Genomic DNA, 23178 nt, shown 5'->3' on the forward strand with positions numbered 1-23178 from the left:
TTTACGCTAAAGTTTTTTATTGTTTAAAAAAAAATAGATGTGTGAGAAAGTCAAAATTTAGCGTAAAGAGCAAGGCGTTGAGGAGGGGACAGCCCCTTTCATATACGGAATAATTTCTGTTCGTTTTAAGTTTTAACGTCGTTCCTTACTTTCAGTAAAAAAAAAAACTTGTTTTTTTTTATTTAATTTTTGAACGTTTTTGAATTAATGCAGGTTTTGATTTTGGCTCACCGTACATTAATAATTATAACAAAATTTGCATATTAATTTTACTTTTATTTGGTTAAATGGCTTTCTCGAAACTTGTTTAATTTTATTTACGAAAGTTTCTATTAGTAATAAATACACGCAACTTACGAATTAACACGCGTAACGAACTTCTATGTTCATATATTTTCAGTACGTATATTAGGGGATTCGCACCCTATTCAATAACTTGCCCTTTAAGCTGAAGTTCTAGTTTTGCTCCGATTCTTTAAAAATGACCTATTAATCACAATGCCCGTTAATTAGAATAAATAGCTCTTATGAAGGCACTAACAAATCTTTGGAAGAGCAAGGTATTGACTAGGGGTGAACCCAATCATATACGTAATAATTTCTGTTCGTTTTAAGTTTTGATGTTGCTCCTTACTTTCAGTTCAAAAACTTTTTTTATTTAATTTCTGATTTTTTTTTTTAATAATGCTGGGAAATCCGGCGCTCCCTTCATAGCGATGTCTCTTCCCCCATGAAAACTTCCTTCGTGGAAAGATCCTCCCATATAACCCCTGGCCCCGCCCCCCCTCCACCTACCAGAAAAAATCCCCCCTAAAAACACCTGTATACTTCCCAATAACCAATACTATATGTTAACATTGGGTAAAGTTCATAACTTTCAGCCCTCCCCCCGGGGACTTCGGCGGATTAAGTCATCCTAAAAGACATAGTTATCATATTTTTGACCATGCTGAACAAAATGGCTATCTCAAAATTTTGATCGGGTGACTTTGGGAAAAAAATGAGCATGGGAGGGGGCGTAGTTGCCATTCATTTTTTTTGTCACTTAAAAAGGGCACTACAACTTTTAATTTGCGTTCCAATGAGCCCTCCCACATTTTTGTAGATAGGTGCTTGAAACCTCTACAGCAGGGTTCTCTTATACGCTGAATATGAGGATGTGATTTTCATTAAGGTTCTATAACTTTTAAGGGGTCTTTTCTCCCTTTTTTCGAAAATCAGCCAAATTTTCTCAGGCACTTAACTTTTGATTAGTAAGACTAAACTTGATGAAACTTATATATTTGAAATCAGTATTAAAAAATGATTAATTAAATGATTCTTTTGATGTATCTATTGGTATCAAAATCCCGTTTTCTAGAGTTTCGGTAACCATTGAGCCGGGTTGCTCCTTACTTACAGTTCGTTACCACGAACTGTTTGATTATGGGTGATACTGTTAAGGCAATACATACCTACTTTTTTTCGTACTTTTCGTATTTTTTTCGTACATAAGCCTAAAAGATTGGCAACGGTCTGATATTTGGCTACATATTAATCATGCCTTCACTTGGAGTTTGGGAGGGATAAAGGAAACATTGAAGGGGCTCTAGAAAATATACAGCTAGAAACTATTGATGAGTTACAAAATTGTTATATATTTTTGAATTTGTAATATAAGAAAATTAAAACGAAATCAGATTAAGTTCACTTGAATATACAGGTAGGTTTATGCACTGTATTTATTTCCGAAGGGGGAAGGGAGTAAGTTTAAATTAAAAAAAACGCATGGGAAAATACCGAGGGAAATAGTTAAAAGACAGGAAAATCGTACAGATCTTGAGATATTGGGGACCGAGAGCTGAGACTATGTCCACTTGTCTGATTTGATATTTTTTTTTTCGTATTTCTTTTCATGTAATAGGCATAAAAAAAGATTCCATGCATGTTAGACAATAGGCAAAAATAACGTGACTATTTGGTTGTTTTCATGACTTAAAATTCTGTTTAACTCTTCATTCTCTTTTACTTTTCCTATTTTACATTTGTCTTCCTATTTATAATTCCTATTTTACTTTTGTCTACTCTTTTGTAATTTTTTGCCATTTTCATTTAAATCACGATGACAAACCTTTGTAGAATACTATAACTTGTAGTTCATATACCAATGAAGTTTATGTGAATGATTTGATAAAATTACAAAAAATAATAATAATGCCGCTGCAAATTATTTTTTATAATATTTTTTTTTTTTAATTTTCTATTTGTTTAGAAAGCGTAACTCCATCCTCTTGCCTCCTAGGTAATATCCAAGATTATTTATTTTCAGATACAATGAAAAAGAGTGCTCCCAGTAGGATAATATCCACGTCTTCAATGTTACATTGGACTTGTCGTAAAATTGACTTATCTGATCTAAATTTCAAGAAATCTTCAAGTGGAAATGGGATAATGGAAATATATGCAACATCTAAGACATGTCTGATTCTGTTCACAAGAGAACTTGCGAAGCGTCTACATGACACAGGTAAATATCCTTAATGAGTATAGATTTCTTGTGCATATCTATTTCTTGTATATAGTCTGTCCAAAAAGTCTCTTGATATTTTTCCGGGTAATTTTAAAGGCTTTATTATTACAAGTTCGTTATTTTACAAATTTCCTCGTTGACTCAGGCATGTTTCAGAGGAGGGGACCTCGTGTATGGGATTAATTTAAATTCAAGATTCAAGGTTCCGAATGATACTCGAAGTATGAACAACCCATATAGATTTAAAATAATATTAAGAGAGTGTGATATGCTGATTATGGTCTTTAGTTGCCCTCCTTTTCAGATTTGTTTTTATTTTCGGATGTTTTTTTTTGACAAATTTACAAGTTCTGATATTTTTTTATATCCTTCTGAATATATTTGATCAGTTTCCAAGGTTTAGTAGGATCTCAACATTTATCTTGTAATTGTCGGTGACTTCAACTTACCTAAGGTTGACTGGCAACAACGCTAAACTGGCACTTTGACGCATGGGCCTACACGGCTTTACATGGAAACGTTCAACGAAAACTATCTTGAACAGCTGATAGATGAGCCCATGAGGGTGCGTGGCACCGACACCCCAAGCCTCTTAGATCTTCTCCTCGTAAGTGATATTAGTATGGTAGGGAATATCGAAGTGCTAGCACCAGTTGAAAACTCCGATCACGCCGTGATAGCGTTTGACATCGAAGCCAAACCACAAGCGAAATCCCCAGCTCAGCCGAAGCACAACTTTTACAAGGGAAATTATCAAGCGATGAGACAAGACATCCAAAATATTGACTGGAAAGAACTGGTCAAGGACCAAGACTCACCTGACAAATTCTATGATATTTTCTTGTCGGTCATAAAAGAAACTGAAGGGGGACACATTCTGCTGATCAGACTTCACTCGCAGGTAGCATTGTCGAGCGAGACAATTAACCTCATAAAAGAAAAAAAAGAAACTTGAGAGAAAACGAAATCGAAACTAAAAAATAAGCTTCCTGCTGACTCGGAAAGGGCTGGCTATCGAAAGGCTTCGAACAGAGTTCGAAAAGCTACCCGCTTTGAAGCAAATAAAAAGGAACGGAAACTGGCCAATAGCCTGAAGAAAAATCCAACATGCATCTGGAGATACGTCATATCAAAGTGTAAGAACGGAGGTGGAATTCCACCTTTGTTTGACAAGCAGCTGGACACCCTCATAGAAGACCCAAAGGGCAAAGCAGACCTTCTTGGCAAGCAATTTGCAAGAGTCTTTACTCAAGAACCAGACCTTAAAGAACCCATTCTCTCGACCAGCAGCACAAACGAGCACGAGCCGATCTCCAGTATCAGCATAACTGAATCTTTAGTACTCAAGAAACTGAAAGCTATAAACACAACAAAATCCGTAGGGCTGGATAAACTGCATCCAAGGGTTCTAAGAGAGACAGCTGACTTAACCGCTCGTCCGTTAACAATCACATTCCAGAAATTGTTGGATAAAGGCAAACTACCAATGGTCTGGAAGAGCGCAGTCGTATCACCTATCTTCAAATATGGCAAAAGGGAGATCCTGTCAAATTACCGTCCGATCAGTCTCACTAGTATTCCCTGCCAGATTCTTGAGTCTATAATATCAGACCATATTCTCGTCTATTGAAAAAGCAAACGAATTCTTAGTGATAAACAGGTTGGTTTTCTAAAAAAAAGATCTGCAGAAATTCAGATGCTTTGCGCAGTGGACGACTGGACGACTGATAAGGGACTTGAAATAGATCTTATCTACCTGGATCTCCATAAAGCTTTTGACAAAGTTCTCCATAAGAAGTCAATTGATTCAGGTACAGAAAAGTGACAATTTTGATAGCTTCTCCCTCCTCAAACAGCACTTCTCCGATGATTAAATGTATGATTCATTAATGTGTAAGGGTATATATCCATATGATTATTACAACTCTAGCTCGAGTCTAGATGAGGTGTCACTACCTCCCATTGAAGTTTTTTACAATTCTCTAACTGAGAGTGATTGCACCACTAGCGACTACGAATTTGCTAAGGGGGTTTGGGCAAAGAGCGGATGTAAAAATGGGTGGGATTATTGTAAACTATACTTGGCCAGTGACGTACTCACTTTTCTAGACATTGTGTGCAAAAATACAAAAGTGATCTACGAGGAATTTGGGCTGAATTTAGTTTTTTTTTTTTCAACTCCTCATCGGTTGATGAACTTTATACTTCAAACAAGAAAGGAAGACATAGTTCTGATCGTCGATTTGGATCAACATTTTTTTGTAGAGAGATCAATGAGGGGTGGGTATGTTTTTCACGGGGATCGTATCATGAAAACTGATCCGACCGGACAGCACACCGGTGAAAAGTCGGACGGAGTTTTTTTGGATATGAATTTTCTTTACCCATCGGCAATGACTCACTACTGTTTGCCGTGTGGCAATTATAAATGGCTTGACAATCCGTGTGCTTTGAATTTCCCCAAAATTGCTAGTGTTGAGGAGAATGGTGCACAGGGATGGTTTTTTGAAATTGACGGTGAAATACCCATGGAAATCCATGACTCGGTAAAATACTTTGTTTTTCCGTGCATAAATAGACCGGTGGGTAGGGACTCTCTGAAACCCCTAGAATTTATCTTTATTAGAGGATGGGAGTATGCAGTGGGTACCTTCAAAACAAAAACTAATTGCCGGCCTCAACCCGAAACATAATATCGTTGTTCACCACGTGCTATTGAAATGGATGGTGTCCAATGGTTTCAAGGTCACAAAGATTCATAGAGCCCTCCAATTTGATCAAAAGCTTTACATGAAAATTTTTATTGACACCTTTTTCAGTAAGCGATCACACGTGAAAGTGAAGGCTGAAAAAGAAGTATATAAACTAGTTTTGAAATCGTCTTTTTGCGAAAAATGTAAAAGCGTACGACGAATAAGTCAACATGACAAAGTAAATAATCACACATATGTTGTTCGATTCACTTTAAACCTCAGATTCCCTTCATTTGAAATCAGTTGATCTGATACAGAAATTATACGTCGCAATAGAAGAAGTTTGGTATTAAATAAAAATATTTTATGCGGAAGAGACGTTATGGAAATATCCAAGAAACTCATGTTTTCATTTCATTACAGTGTGTGCAAGGTACAATGGCCGATTGAGGGACAAGTTCAAGTGTATTACTGGGACACTGATTCACTCCTGTTAAAATTCAAAACTGAAAATCTATTGAATGATTTGGAAAATGGCGAGTACATTAGCTCACGAATGGACTACACTAATTGGGAGAAATCCCTCTACCCAGAGCTAGTGAAACGCCAGGCCCCAAATCAATTGTTAATGCTAAAATCTGAAACGGGTAGTGATCTGATATCCAGTGGTGTGTTTCCTGGGCCAAAGGTATACTGTGTGGAAACGCACAACAAGGATATCAAACAAGTTTGCAAGGGGGTACCTACACACCTTCTAAAAAATAATTTCGACATGAGTGTGTATAGAAACTGTGTGGAACGTAGTTTAGTCCCAAGAGCGAAATTCATGGCGATTCGCTCTTTACAATTTAAAAACTACACAGTTAGAGTTGAGAAAAAGGCCATGTCGGCCATATCAGACAAAGTCTTTGTACTTGAGGATGGTGTTAAGTTACTACCATACGGTATTTATTTAATTACAGACCTTTTTTAATGTTTATAGTAAAGAAAACAACTCGGTCTAGAAAAAATAATTTAAATTCATTTTAAAAAAAGTATAAATTGGGCGGGAGGGTTTTTTTTTGGGTAATAGAGTGTTTTTTTTTAATTCTTTTTTTTTCTATATCAAAAACAATTTTCAATGTGTGTGTGTGTGCATGGCAGAGCAATTTCCAGTATTTAATCCCCCGACCCGGCCCGCCGCAGCGGGCCCCCCGCTTCCCGGCCCCCGGCACTTCCCGAGGCGCTTCCCAGCCCGCAGTGGGCCCCCTGGCCACCGCAGAGGCCACCCTCCCCCTTGGGGGTAGGGGGGAATCCCAAACCAAATGCTGTAAATAAAAGTGTTTGATATTATTTCAAGTGCATTATTCTAATAAATGTTGTATTTTTTCTATAAATAAACAAAAAAAAGTGTGTTTATTTAAGTGTTTTTTTTTCTAGTGTCTATGAAAATGTTGTATTTTTGATCATAAATAAATCTAAAAAAGTATATTTTTTTCATGTTTAATGTGCTTTTTTCAATGTAGTATTTTTTAAGTGTTGTTACTTTTCTATGTTTAATAAAAGAAAATATGATTCTTTATTCGTCTTCTTCTTATTATTCTTGAACGGAGTAGTAGTAGAGAAATTATTTAGACATTAGACAGCCATAGTATACAGTTAGTTGTCTAGGTGAACTGTTGAAGGGAACATGTACCAATTTAAAACACCATTCAGATCGTTTCTGTGTGGACCGTCAATGTCAGGCAAAACAACACTCTTAACTAAAATAATTAAAAATTGCTATAAAATGTTTGTGGAAAAGCCGAAAAAAATCTACTACTGTTACAGTATTTGGCAGGAGTCATACGATAAAACAAAAGCAAACAGCGACTTGATATTTTCACCATTATTGAACCAAACTCTTGGCTGATTATTGACGATCTGGCTGAATATGTCCAACAAAGTTATCAGAAAACGCTGAAGTTGTTTACCGTTCGCTCTTCTTGCAAACATAAGGCCATCGCTCTGATTCTGAACAACCTCTTTCACTAAAACAAGCGCATGCGAGAACTCGCTTTGAATAGTACCTATAGTCCAATCTACAGAGTTGGTTGGGGGTCCCGCTTGCTCATCAATCCCCATAAGCAAATCTACCCCGGCGCCCGTATATTTCAGATCTCAGCAGACAATCAGACAACTAATAAACCCTACGGCTACATCCTATTGGATCTTAATCAAAATACACCCGAGGATCTGCGTGTAGTCACAGATATTTTCGACAATGAAATTACAGTATATCTCCCCGTGAACAGTTAAAGGACCTATTAGTTGCTATCATGACACTGAAGAAACTACATGAAAATAGACATTTATTTTTAGTTCTAAGCACTTCAAAACCCACGCTTAGGAAAGCCATACTCAAACATGGTATTGACAATGATTTAATTAATCTAATATCTGAAATTTTTTCAAATTTGACCAAGGGAAATGTCCAACTATCAGATGTATTTATAAAACAAGCAAAGAAACATCGTTCAAGTTTACTTAAATGGGCATATAAAAAGAAAGTAAAGAATTTAAAAAAGAAACGACTTCTTCAGGCGGGCGGTAGCTCTTTCACACTTTTCTGCCAATAATTGCAGGACTTGTAAACAGTTTTCTCTAGAGAGAATGGAAAAACCCTATAAATTGACTCCAATAGAACACGCTCTCCCAACTGTGTAACACTTTGAGGTCAATCTGAGTAAATTAATCGACAATGAGAAAATTGAGGATAATAAAAAACTGCTTCTACTTCAAGATGCACTTCGCCAAGTGGACAAACATAAGTTCTATCAGTCGAAGGCCACTGGTATTGATCACAAAAAAGAATCATCTAATCAGGATTCTGCTGCTGCTGCTGCTGGAACACAATTAAAGAAGAAGGAATTGTATTCATTTTTTTTTAAATTCTGAAATATAATGCCCAACACATTTCTTGAAAAAATAAAACGACTCCTAGCTTCTCTCATTGAAGGTGGCCAAGATCATATTCAGGTTTAAAGCAATGTGGAAAGAATTACAATTCAGGGCAAGAACTGTAATCTACTTTATTTAATCTATGACATGTTTACAAATCGTATAGGACTATTATCATTTGACACTCATCTATACCACTTTCTAAATACATTAAACTTCCCCAAAAGCCTTATTAGCAATAGACAAATTCTAAAAAAAAATAAATGAACATGCATCATCATCATCATCATCATCATCAACAACACCATTAAAACATGAAGAAGAAGATTTTAAATCAATCTTGGAAAATACTAACGCACATAGTGGAAACTTGACAATGGTGTCGAGGAAAAAATGAAAATGTTTCATCTCACCATCACCAACCGAAACTAGTATACAAAAGGTAGCGGACATTACATTACGTGTTTACGTTCAAAATAGTTGAAGTTCCGAAAAGTGTTTATGAAGATATTGGTGAGGCGGAGAGTTTAAGTTCCCCCACCACTCTTTTTAAAGTCACTGGTTTTCACACTAAAAGTGTACAAGACCATCTATAAAATGAATCAAGTTACACTCTTCATAGATATCATAGACTTTGTGCCAATCAATATCGAAAAAGTAAAGCCTTTTACCCATTGCATATAATGCGAGTAGATCTCCTGACTCTAGACGAGCTTCAACGACGTCAAAATACACCGTACAAGTACATTCTACTTGCAATCAGTGTTTATAGTCGCTATGCATATGCAATTCCATTGCGATCAAAGAGAGGCGTTGAAGTTGCTCAGGCCATTGAAAGTATTCTCGAACAGGATTCCTATAAAAAAATTCAAACGGATCGCGGTAGTGAATTTGTTAATCCCCATGTTGCAAAAGTAATAGTGAAATATAGTACAATGCTCTATCATAGTCATAGTCCTATAAAGGCTGCATTGGCCGAACGATTGATAAGAACTATTCGACTTTTAATTTCAAGATATTGTACATTGAAAAATACACCGGCTTTTATTCATGATTTAGATAAAATCATGTCGATCTATAATTAACAACCTCATCGATCATTGTCCAACTCATCCCCAACGGAAGTTCATCATTCTGATCATGATACAATTGAGACCTTTCTAAAATAGTATTCCAATGAAACGATTGTCAAGAAGAAAAAATAGTTCAATTTTGGTGATAACGTTATAATTCATAGAGCAGATAATTTTGTTGAACATGAGAATAACTTGTATTAAAACGAGCTTTTAAAAGTGACAATAATCCTAGACACAAAAACCTTAACTTATTGCTCGCTTGATGCGTGAGAAGAAGAGGTTATCGGCGGCTTTCATGACTATGAACTACAAAAAGTTAAAAATAATAGTGAAATCTATCAAATTGAAAAGTTATTAAAGACACCTACTCACAGGGGTAAGAAACAGTTACTTGTTCGGTGGCTAGGATACAACTCTGATTTTGATTCTTGGATCGGTGTTGAAGATATTGACAATGCCCAATGATTTCTATGTAATATTTATGTCCAATGTTTCCGATCCTCTCTACAACGACTTGAATACGACAAGTGATTTTTGGACGAAACTCTCCCCTGCCATCAAATTTGAAGGTGCATATGAAGTGGCTCTTGTCGATTGTATTCTCAAAAATACCTGTGATACCCTGAGAAAGGATCGTGTGTGTGATATGAAAGTTATAACATTCGATTGGACACTATTTGTCTACTATGAATTGTTTGATGCACTTAAATCTAGCCAGTATCCCCATGTTAAATTAAAATATATTGAATACGATGATATGAGAGATTTGTGTCGTACAATCAATAGAAAAATCTCATATCGTAGGAGATGGTACCTTCCATTTTAATTATTCATTGGAACACGATAGGATTTACATTACCTCACCTGTTGACACTGAAATAATTATTCTCAATGATAAATGATGTTCTTGGGAGTTCTTGGGATGTTCCTGAGAGACGTTCTTGGCTTTAAACAGAATATGATACATGGGAAAAATTCTTGCATAATTTACGGGATAAATCAAGTTCTATTTGCAGACTATCAACTTAGCTTCGCGTCAGACTCTTGCTAATTTATCTATGCATCCTTTGTGGAAGCGTCGAGAGTCGGTAATTCAAATGTACCCCTCCTATGTGTTCTTGAACGACAAACAAACCATGGACTTGTTGATAACTAAGATACAATGAATCTGCAGTATTATCTTGTAAAAAAATTATATTCTGAAATCTGCCTGAAAACACTAGGAAGTGATTTTGGTGATCTTGTGGAAATAACAAAAGGCTTAGCAGTGACTACATTTCAGTTTTGACCCATTGTCGACGACAGCACAATCACCTAAAATGAACAATAGGAGAATTCCATTTGTCTGTCCCGATATCGATTGTTATGTTGGTGCTTTGAGTCCACATCAAATAGGCAATGGATTGGACTACTAAAAGGGACGTACTACAATGTCTGGCTATGGTTTTGGTAGCTGGTTTGCTAGGCTATTTCGTTCTGCACTACCCCTTGCCAGAAAATATCTTGTACCTGCTGCATCAAATTTTTCTGCCTCCACACTACAGGACTGGGGGTCGGGCGAGAATTTCAAGGAGAATGATGAGGAAAATATTAGATTTTCAGCCAGAGCTAATGGTGATCAACTAAAATCTCGAAAAAATGGGGAGGGATTGAAAAGGATGCGTTCGCGTCATTCACTCATCAGTCTCCACCCAGGCGGGAAGTGAAGGACATCAACAAGGACTTTGAGGAATAAAACAAGGAAGACCAATAAGCAGAAGAAGAAGAAGAAGAAATAGATTGTTAAATCAAAGAAGGACTTCTTCTCTTAAGATGACTTATCTCCCCGACAAGGAAGCATATCCATCAATTAGTTCCTCATTGAATCTATTCAATGCTGAAAATGTTGTTTTCAGTATCAAGTATGGCTACTATGAACAATTTCACCTCCAACAACCCCTCTCGGAAAATATACACTTTCAAATATTTTCCAATGAAGACTACTTCATTGATTTGTCATCAACATTTATTGATTTAAATGTTGTGGTGAAGAAAAAGTCAGATAATACAACTCCAACTGCTGGCGATGGTCTCACCTATGAAAACTGTATTCTACACAATCTCTTCAAACAAATTAATGTATTTATTAATGGTACATTGGATAGCACTAGCAATAATTTATCCAACTATGCAAGCTACATACAATTTATGATGATGACACCAAAGGAGTACAAGGAGTTAAGACGAAAGTCATTAGCGCATTATTATCAATCAGGTTTTGTTAATGACAAAAAGTCGACTACTACTGTGACCCGGGAGTATCATCGGGTTGTAACACTAAATCACGAGATATTCAATATATCCCAATAGCTACCCCCCAAAGTCTAGATTGAAATAAAGTTACAGCTGGCCCCATCGAATTTCATTTTGAGAAAAACACTTCCTGCAGCATCCGATGCAAATTTCATTATCACATCAGCAATTCTCCACGTCCAAACAACAGGTTATGAGCAATGTTGCAATGGCGGTGGAAAAGCTAAGAGCCAATGGTAATAACATTAAACTTCTTGTCCCCCATACGATCACCAATCAATGTCACATTGCCACCGTCTCTCGTAGCTATAGCAATTCATCATTTATCAATGGAGAATTCCCATCAAAATTGGCTTTGGCCTTTGTGAGGAGTGGCAGTGCCGTAGGATCCTGGACTGAATCCCCCCATGATTTTAATTTTTTTGGTCTATCTAGCCTTGTGTGTAAAGTGAATGGTATTCCACTGTACACTCTATCATTTGAAAAAAAAAATCCTATAGAACTCTGGAAGAGTTGACCATGCAATCCCTAGATCATGCCTCGCAACTATTTGAAAATGGAATAACCGATTCAATATTTTCAAAAAATCATGGGGTAATTGTTTTGGACTTGTCGGGCACTCAGGATATGAGCATAGTACGAACAGGGAATGTACGTTTAGAGTGTACATTTGCTGATGCTTTGACTGAGAGTATCACGCTAATAATCATTGATTCAATTTGAAACCTATTGGGAAATCGCACTCGGCGGCAGTGTTCTACTAGACCGAGCACCATGAACACAAACCAAATAATCAACGTATTTAGCATGGATTCATACATTTCCCAGTACAAGTCCTATTGTATACCATCCGAACTTCATTGAAAAAATTCCAAGTGTTAACAATACCTTAATCGTTGTTAATAGCAGTCCATCGACTTTGAAGACAGGTCGTTGGCTACGCATCGTTCAAACAGCGCAAAATATTAAATTATTCTATCCTCTTGGCCTATAGTATAAATTCTACACGCCATAAATTAGCAACTTTATTGAGATCAAAGGGAAAACTATTATACAAATTCGACGAATAATACAGGATTTAGCAACTAAGACAAATGGCTGTCCCGCCCAAATCTTTTTCATTTTCAGAACCCGTGGATACACTTACGCGGAGTTTCTCCACATTTGCCGAGTCTTACCTCTGGACGATTTTTTAGTGAAAAATATACTTACAAGTGTGTTTAATATTGATTTTAGTGCCATATGAATAAAATGTTCTAAAGATGTATGTGGAATTGTTGAATAATAAATGATAAAAAATTAAATACATGATAAAACGACTTCTCTACTCTTTAGATTTCATCTTCTAGTAGGTATAGGTATTTGTCGACAACAATTAATGTAGGTAGATCATCTGAATTCACAGTATACTGATCCTGATGTACTGCAATGTCAGCGTCACATTTTCTACGGTAGAGTGTAACTTCACTCTTGTCATATCTCTTTTTGTAGTCAATAATACTATTTTCATTCATTTAATAGAATTTACATGTTACAATTTGTTTGTATCAAGAAATTTCACAAACAGTTTCATCAAGTGTCGAGTCACAGTCATCCACAGCCAAATAAAAATCAATGGACTTGCAAACCAAAGACCCAGTACCTTTACAGAAATGCCGCAGTAACCGATTTGTCCTGCTGGCCCGGAAGATACACTATTCGTCTGGTCGTTCTTTACAATCCAATCGTATGTAACGGCAAAATCAACCACGTAACAATAGACTAAAGTCGCAGATGAAACACCGCTCAGTAATGCCGGGTTATATATTTTTCCATTGAATACATTTATCATAGTGACAATTGGAACATAGGTGTCCTCTAGGATGAGAGTCACACACCTCTTCAAGATGTGAATTACAATTGTTAATTTGTATAGCATATCCTCTATGCAATTTACACGGGTTGCATCATCTACACTTTCAATCATACTCATCAATCATTGTGCAATTCTCACATGATGACCAACTGCCCAGTGTGTACATACATAGCGGACACGTATGGAAAATTTTTTCATGTGTTGACACTCTCACTGCCACAATGAAACTGAGCTAGCAACAACAACAAAAAAATTGTCTGGGGTAAAGAGAGAGGAGTAAATCCCCCTTGAATACCATCTTTCTCATGTGAAAAAAGTTCAAAATTTCTAATCTAATGTTTAAAGGCATATCCAAAATATCAATTTGCCGTGTCGTGATCAATATATCAATAAATTTTGTAAATGCATTTAGACCATGATGTAGACGCTTCATATAATAATCTTATGATGGAGAATCAGTTTTCATTATATCGACAAGCATTCCCCGAGAAAATATCTTCCTTTGAATAGACAACTCTAGAAAATCGTCATCTAGAATCAAACGTTTTTCCATAAGCACTAGATTCCCCATGATTCGCTCTTTCTCAAATCTATCCATTTTTTAGAGTCCTAACACTCTCACAACCAACTTTAGACTAACCAGAATTTTTTCTACTCTAAAAAATATAGACTAATCTACTATAGAAAGAAAAATACCTTTGATTTAGCAAAACAATTTTATTCAACATAATTACAATAATAATATTCACTTATGAATTTTGTTCTCATCAATATATTTCGATAGGACATCTAATGCTGACCGAAGTTTATTTTTATGGATAATATTCACTTTTCCAGCAAAACATAGTTGTTCCTCCGGCTTAAATTTGCTTAATGATATCACGTATCTAGCATACATATCGTCCCATTCAAGGCATAATCTACAACCACCGGTGATTTCCACAGCCACATTTGGCAATCGTATATCATTACTGCTGCCAGCTCCATAATTAATCTCCAATAATGTAAATATACCACTAATTTTTCTCTACTAATATCCTCTCAAATAAACTATTCTCTTTGAATTCAATTCTCTTACTAATATGAATTGTAATGAAAACCATTCCTTTTATTCAAATTCAATCACCAATCAAATTATCGTATATTGAGCAACCATCACTGTGTCTAATTGGCTCCTAAAAAATGTCTACGTCAAACGGTACAATCTTGTGCAATTCTTATCAATAACAAAAACCTTGCCAGCTTTTTAAAATGTCCATGTCTAACTATAGTGTCAAAGGCGTGGGTTTTCTTGTGAAATTCAATGTAAGTTTTCATGTAAGTTCAGTGGTGCCTATTATCATACTACTAAAGTTTGTGTCTGTCTCGCAACTTTATTTTTTAAAACAATAAAAACTTTAGCGTAAAGAGCGAGGCATTGAAGAGGGGACAGCCCTTTTCATATACGGAATAACTCTTATTACTTCAGAAATTAAATAAAAAAAGATTAGTGAAAAGAAATAAAACAAATAAAAAATAAAATAAAATAAAAGAAATATTTCTTTATTTATTTTTTTTTAAAGAAATATACCTCATATTCCGTATATGAAAGGGGCTGTCCCTTCCTCAACGCCTCGCGTATATGAAAGGGACAGCCCCTTTCATATACGGAATAATTTCTGTTCGTTTTAAGTTTTAATGTCTTTCTTTACTTTCAGTTTAAAAAACTTGTTTTTTTAATTTAATATTTAGTTAGATTCCTTGGTTTGCACTGAATACAATGATACACAAATATTGACAAGGTTTTTTATAAGGTAATTGAGACGACAAAAACGATATTTCAAGGGAGATGGCATGTATTTAAACGCCTAAAACTTGAATAGCATTTTGATTTTAAAAAAGAGAAGAATTGTGTAATGAAAAATAGTGTAAACATTATAATTCCAATATAATGTTTATTTATTCATACAAATATCTATTTATTTACAACATGACAACAATATACAATCACATCTGAGGCATAGCTTGGTTGAACAGCACTTGGTAACCTTTTTTTTTAACAGCTTAATTTGTTACCTCAGTGGGCAGAGTAAGCAGGGATAAATAGAGTCACTGAAAATCTAGTGGACATCTGAACATCAAGCATATAGTTGCGTAATAATAAATATAAAATTATTCGACGTCCTTCGTAGCCAAGTTGCACACGTCTTATTAGAAATTAAATTTAAAAAAAAACAAGCATTTTCAACTGAAAGTAAGGAGCAAGATTAAAACTTCAAACGAACAGAAATTATTACTATATAAAGGGGGTTGCCTCCTCCTCAAAACCTCGCTCTTTACGCTATACTTTTTAAGTACTTTTAAAAAAGGTGTCTTATTGTTCTAATTAAACGGCACTTGTTCTTCAGAATTCATTATCAATGAATTAGTACAAAATTAAAACTTTAGCATAAAGAGCGAGGTGTTGAGGAGGGGGCAACACCCTTTATATACATACTAATTTCTGTTCGTCTTAAGTTTTAATGTTGCTCCTTACTATCAGTTAAAAAAACTTTTTTTTTATTTAATTTTTTATCGTTTTTTAAATAATACCAGGAAATCTGGCCCCACCTACACGGAGAAACTTCCTCCCCACTAAAATATCGTCTATACAATTCAATCCGTGTGAAAATTTACCCCCGACAATTACTCTTAAACACTCCGCGCGTAAAATTGAGACGGAAAAGAGAAAGCAAGACATATAAAGAGAATTTTGTGTAAGAATTTTGGCCAATTATTTTCCCTTGACAAGAGCACTCTCTGGAAACTTCCCTACCGATGAAAAATCCTCCCATGGAAAACCCCCAGCATAAAATTTGCCCCTCTCCAACCCGAAAATGTATACCTATATCCCAATAACAAGTACTATGCACAAACAAAAGGTAAATTTTATAACTTAAAGACCTTTCCCCTGGGGCTTTGTGGGGATTTTGCTGTACCCAAAGGCAGAATTATCGGGCTTTTCAACTATGATAAAAAAAAATGGCTATCTCAAAGTTTTGATTGGATGATTTGGAAAAAAGGGGGCGGGGAGGGGGCGTAGTTGTCCCCCAATTTTTGGTTTTTTAATAAAGACACTAGAACTTCTAATTTCCATTCAAATGAGTCATCTATCGATATTCTAGAAACACTGGGTCTATACGATCACCCCTGGGGAAACAAACAAAAATAAAAACAAAAAATAAAAAAATAAACACGCATCCATGATCTTCCCTCTGCAAAAAAAATACAAGATTTTACATTTTTGCAGATAGGAGCTTGAAACCTATACAATAGGGTTTTCTGATACGCTGATTCCGATGGTGTGAATTTCATTGAGATCACTTGACTTTTGTGGGCTGTTTTCCTCTTTTTAGAAAATCAGTTTAATTTTCTTAGGCTGGTAACCTTTGATGGGTAAGCCTAAACTTAATGGAATTTATATATTTGAAACCAGAATAAAAAGCCAATTCTTTTGATATATCTATTGGTATCCAAATTCTGTTTTTTAGAGTTTCGGTTACTATTGAGCCGGGCCGTTCCTTACTTCCCATTTGTTACCACGAACTGTTTGACTAAATATATAACAGCTTAGTTGGCTTCATCACTAATTACTACACGTGATGATACACAGATGTAGAAAACATTTCTTAGAAGGTAACTGAAGTGACAAAACGATACTCCAGGGAAGTTGAAAGCATAAACTATTAAGTCGTTATAAGATATTTTCTAAAATAGGTGAAAAATAAAACTTCCTATAAAAAAAAATGTTCATTTATTCATGATACCTCTTGCTTATGGACAACAAGGTAAGCATAAACAATTTCAATTGAGGCATTGATTGAACAGGTCTTAGAGTCGCGTTTTAGTAATTTACTTTACTGCCTCGCTGTGCACTGTAAGAAATAATAAAGAAAAGGATAGGACATTTATTGAGGAGATTATATTTGGGGGGAGGGGGGTTCTGGCTTCAAACCATTGATTAGAAACCTTATCTATCATAACCTAATAGCCTCCTCACTACACACTGGTATACGATAATGCACACGTTTATAAAACCCTTCTTACAAGGTAATAGCTAAGGTAATACCTTGTATTACAAGGTAATTACGCCAAACGCAATTTGAAGCATCACTTCTTCTGAACCAGAATAACGCAAGGGTCTACGATCTTTACGATTGAAAAACTGAAAAGGGTTAGTGTTCCAACACTCTTTCTATACTACTGTCAACTTTTTAGCTGAAATATGGATATATTACCACAGGTTTGCACCGTATTCATGCAAAAACTTCCAATTTACACATTTTTGAGAGATCATAATGGCCCCGTGACCCTTCCGAAACCACCTTAATTGTCAAATTTTTGGGCGAAAGGATAGGCAAACTATTTCAGCAGAAACTCAAACATGGTTCTTTCTCAGGTTTTACAATAAATTCTGTGTATTAATATAATTATTCTTTTATCATAAACTTCTGAAATTTAGGATGTTGGCCAAGATACTTCTCCAAAAGGAATCTGAATGATCATAATTTGAAAGTTGGGAGGCTTTGGAGAGCATCTGCTTGGAACGGCAAATTTGCATAACTGTTGGCGTTCCTCTTGAGCTGCATAGATCAAGTTGCCCCTACAGTCATCGCTGCTGGATGATGAAAATCACTATCTTGAAATTTTGATCCGAAGCAATGTGGGCCCAAAGGATGAAAAAAGGTGGGTGTGAAGCTCGTTGCTCTGTAGCCTACTTTGGCTAGCATGAGTGAGGGGTTCTCCAAGGAAACTCGGAACATATTAGTGTAAACTTTAGAGAAAATTATAAGGAAACCTTACAATAATTAATGTTGAAAAATTCATTTTATATTCTGTTTTCTTTAAATTAGCACTTTTGAAGAAAAAAAGTAAAAAAAATAGTAACAGAAGAAGAAGCTGCTTCCTTTCTGGATACCAAAATAAACATATTACTATATAACAAATATTGTAAAAAAGGGCAATTAGCCAAATAATACAAAGTATTTTTGCTTTTTTATTTTAATTGTTTTTATTTCTTGAATTTAATTTTAATTATTTGCTTTTTTTTTAACTTTTTTAGATAATTTTACATAAGAGTAACCTAAATTTCAAGGAAGGAGAAATCTCGACACAATGTTGAAAAGATACAAGTTAATTTATGTTGACTATCAGAGGCAATGCTGTAGCGTTGCCTATAGTAATGGCCATACGGCTCCAATGTTTAATTTTTTTTTTCCAGAGGCACTTCATATGGAAGAGGTCGTCGTAGAAACTTCAAAGAGGGCTCATTTGATTGGAAATCGAGAGTTCTAGTGCCCTTTTTAATAGTAGAAAATGATTGGAGGGCTACTAGCCCCCAGCCCCAAACGTCCATCATTCCCCCAAACACATCCAATCAAATTTTAAGATAGCCATCTTGTTCAGCGTAGTTGATTCCTAGATAGACAATATATTTTTGAGGAGGACACTCCCCCACAACCCTCAGGGCAAGGGTTTTAAGTTATGCCCTTGGGGCATATAAGTTTTTTATAGAAGGTGTTGTCGTAGAAACTTCAAAACAGGCTCATTCCACAGGAAATTGATTGGAGTGCAACTAGCCCCCCCCCCCCACACACGCCCATCATTTCCCCAAACACATCCAATCAAAGTTTTGAGATAGTCATTTTGTTCAGCGTAGTTGATTTCCAGATAGAAAACATATTTTTGAGGAGGACCCTCTCCCACAACCCTCAGGGCAAAGGTTTTAAGTTATGCCCTGGGGGCAAATGAGGTTCTTATAGAAGTCGTTGTTGTAAAAACTTTAAAACAGGCTCATTCGATTGGAAATTAAAGGGCTATTGCCAATTTTAATAGTCGAAAGGGATTGGAGGGCAACTAGCCCCCCCCCCCCTCACACCCATTATTTCCCCAAACACATCCAATCAAAATTGTGAGATAGCCATTTTGTTCAGCGTAGTTGATTTCCAAATAGAAAATATGTTTTTGAGCAGAATACTCTCCCACAACCATCAGGGCAAGGGTTTTAAGTTATGCCTTGGGGGTATATAAGGTTTTTTATAGAAGGCAATGTCGTAGAAACTTCAAAACAAGCTCATTAGATTAGAAATTAAAGGGCTAGTGCCTTTTTTAATAGTCGAAAGTGATTGGAATGCAACTAGCCCCCCCCTCCCACACCCATCATTTCCCCTAACACATCCAATTAAAATTTTGATATAGCCATTTAGTTCAGCGTAAATGATTTCTTAATAGAAAATATGTTTTTGAGGAGGACACTCCTCCATAACCTTCAGGGCAAGGGTTTTAAGTTATGCCCTGGGGGCATATAAGGTTTTTATAGACGGCGTTGTCGTAGAAACTTCAAAACAGGCTCATTCAATTGGAAATTAAAGGGCTAGTGCCCTTTTTAATAATCGAAAGTTGTTGGAGTGCAGCTAACCCCCCCCCTCCCCCCACGCCCATCATTTTCCCAAACACATCCAATCAAAATTTTGAGATAGCCATTTTTTTCAGCGTAGTTGATTTCCAAATAGAAAATATATTTTTGAGGAGGACACTCCCCCAAAACTCTCAGGGCAAGGGTTTTAAGTTATGCCCTGGGGGCATATAAGGTTTTTATAGAAGGCGTTGTCGTAGAAACTTCAAAACAGGCTCATTCGATTGGAAATTAAAGGGCTAGTGGCAATTTTAATAGTCGAAAGTGATTGGAGGGTAACTAGCCCCCCCCCCCCTCATGCCCATCATTCCCCCAAACACATCCAATCAAAATTTTGAGATAGCCATTTTGTTTAGTGTAGTTGATTTCCGGATAGAAAATATGTTTTTGAGGAGGATACTCCCCCAGAACCCTCAGGGCAAGGGTTTTAAGTTATGCCCTGGGGGCATATAAGGTTTTTATAGAAGGCGTTGTCGTAGAAACTTCAAAAAAGGCTCATTAGATTTGAAATTCAAAGGACTAGTGCCCTTTTTCATAGTCGAAAGTGATTGGAAGGCAACTAGCCCCCCCCCCCCCACGCCCATCATTCTCCCAAACACATCCAATTAAAATTTTGAGATGGGCATTTTGTTCAGCTTAGTTGATTTTGAGACGGAAAATATGTTTTTGAGGAGGACAATCCCCCGCAATCCTCAGGGCAAGGATTTTAAGTTATGCCCTGGGGTCATAAAAGGTTTTTATAGAAAGTGTTGTCGTAGAAACTTCAAAAAAGGCTCATTTGATTGGAAATTCAAAGGAATAGTGCCCTTTTTAAGAGTCGAAAGTGACTGGAGGGCAACTACCTTCCCCCCCTCCTACGCCCATCACTCCCCCAAACACATCCAATCAAAATTTTGAGAATGGCATTTTGTTCAGAGTAGTTGATTTTCAGATATAAAATATTTTTTTCGAGGAAGACACTCCCCCACAACCCTAAGGGCAAGGGTTTTAAGTTATGCCTTGGGGGCATGTAAGGTTTCTATAGAAGGCATTGTAGTAGAAACCTCAAAAAAGGCTCTTTCGATTGCAAATTCAAAGGGATAGTGCCCTTTTTAATAGTCGAAAGTGATTGGAGGGCAATGAGCCCCCCTCCATCATTCCCCCAAACACATCCAATCAAAATTTTTAGATGACCGTTTTGTTCAGCGTAGTTGATTTCCACATAGAAAATATTTTTTTGAGGAGGACAATCCCCCACAACCCTCCGGGCAAGGGTTTTAAGTTATGCCCTGGGGGCATATAAGGTTTTTGTAGAAGGCGTTGTCGTAGAAACTTAAGAAAAGGCTCATTCGATTGGAAATTCAAAAAGCTGGTGGCCTTTTTAATAGTCAAAAGTGATTGGAGGGCAACTAGCCCCCCCCCCCCACGCCCACCATTCCCCAAAACACATCCAATCAAAATTTAGAGATAGCCATTTTGTTCAGCGTAGTTGATTTCCAGATAGAAAATATGTTTTTGACGAGGACACTCCCCCACAAACCTTAGGGTAAGGGTTTTAAGTTATGCCCTGGGGGCATATAAGGTTTTTGTAGAAGGTGTTGTCGTAGAAACTTCAAAAAAGGCTCATTTGATTAGAAATTCAAAAACCTAGTGCCCTTTTTAATAGTCGAAAGTGATTGGAGGGCAACTAGCCCCTCCCCCACGCCCATCATTCCCCCAAACATATCCAATCAAAATTTTGAGATAGCTATTTTGTTCAACGTAGTTGATTTTCAGATAGAAAATATATTTTTGAGGAGGACACTCCCTCACAACCCTCAAGACAAGGGTTTTAAGTTATACCCTGGGGGCATATAAGGTTTTTATAGATGACGGTGTCATAGAAACTTCAAAACAGGCTCATTCGATTGGAAATTCAAAGGGCTATTTCCCTTTTTAATATTCGAAAGTGATTTGAGGGCAACTAGCCCCCCTCTCACGCCCACCTTTCTCCTAAACACATCCAATCAAAATTTTGAGACAACCATTTTATTAAACGTAGTTTAAGCTCTGGAAATTCGGTTTTTGAGGATGACAATTCCCCCACAGCCCTCAGGGCAAGGGTTGTAATTTAATAATTCTCCGAATCCTTCATATTATATTTTCTGGAAGGGATACTCGTATAAACTTTAGACAGGACTCATTTGATTGGAAATTGAAAGTTCTCGTTCACTTTTTAAGAGTCAAAAGAGATTGGAGGGCAACTAGCCCCCCCCTCCTCCACGCCCTAAATGCATTAGATAAAAATTTTGTTAAAAATAGTTCAAAGGCTAAGTAACAAAACTCTGGCGTTGACAATACCCCCAGGGCCCGGGGGCAGGAAGGGATTCTCGTATAAACTTTATGGAGGGCTCATTTGATTGGAAATTGGAGGTTCTAGTCCAGCTCTTACGAGTGAAAATCAATCGAAGGGCAAATACCCCCCCACGCCCTTTTCACCACCCCTCTCTTTGAACTATTTCTGTTTATACCTGAAGGCGCAATGAGAGTTAGAATGTTTTGGTATTGACACTCATCTATTAGGCATCTGCTCTCCTCCCTAACAAGGAAAGAAACAGAGAGTGTAAGCCAGTGGCGGATCCAGGGGAAGGGCGATGGCCCCTCCCCCCCCCTAACGTAGTCTAAAGTAATGTAATTTACTTAATTAAAGCAAGACTGTGCTAATTAAACTTGCTCCTAATGCAAGTTAATCGGATCAACCTATTTTACACCCCCCTAGAAAATCCTGGATCCACCCCGGGTGTAAGGGCACTATAAATTTTTATTTGTAATTCAATAAACCCCGTTCCAAAGTTTATGCGACCACCTCTTCCACATAAAGTGCCCCTGGAAAAATAAATTAATATTAACTCATGGAACCCTTATGGCTCTTTACTTAGATAACGCTATAGCATACTTCTGACGTAAAAAGTTGACTGGAGATTACAGCTTCCATTTTTATGAATATCCGAAATTATCTGAGAGGAATATGTTTGGGGGAGCATATTCCACGGGGAATTATCAGCAAGAAAAGAAAATGTTCTTGGAGGGGGAGGAGTTTCCCAGAGGGTGAGTTTTCCAAATATGAATTATTCAGGGAGGGGACGACTAAATCTATTCGATAATATTCTAAGTTTTACATCTGAAAGTAACGGGAATAAAGAATCAACGGAAATGTCAGAGATAGCACTTCAGGTTCCTTTAGACGATTTTGTTCGTGTCTTTTTTAAAAAGACATTTTCAAAAGACAGATTATTTTCATTTGTATTAATTTCTCTATGGATGCTCAATTATGCATGTGAGGGGGGAGACTTCCCCCACGTCTGTCTACGCTAAGATTTCAGTTTTTATCTCAAGGCTTAAAAATGAACGCAATGCGATGAAGAAAATAATTTATTCTTTTC

General features: G+C 36.6%; 1 protein-coding gene across 2 annotated transcripts in view; it reads left to right on the plus strand.

The window, feature by feature from the left end:
• The window catches only part of LOC148951575 (retinol dehydrogenase 11-like), a 271589-nt gene that overhangs the window by 111985 nt on the left and 136426 nt on the right, over window positions 1-23178 (plus strand). For both annotated transcript variants that reach the window (XM_089090342.1, XM_089090341.1), the window contains one exon: window positions 2309-2506. In XM_089090342.1, coding sequence (XP_088946468.1) covers window positions 2309-2506 — 198 coding nt within the window. The remainder of the gene's footprint in view (window positions 1-2308; window positions 2507-23178) is intronic.

Source organism: Artemia sp. Qi Xiang Cuo, chromosome 6 (assembly GCF_049724085.1).
Source record: "Artemia sp. Qi Xiang Cuo chromosome 6, ASM4972408v1, whole genome shotgun sequence".
NCBI classification, from domain to species: Eukaryota; Metazoa; Arthropoda; class Branchiopoda; order Anostraca; family Artemiidae; genus Artemia; species Artemia sp. Qi Xiang Cuo.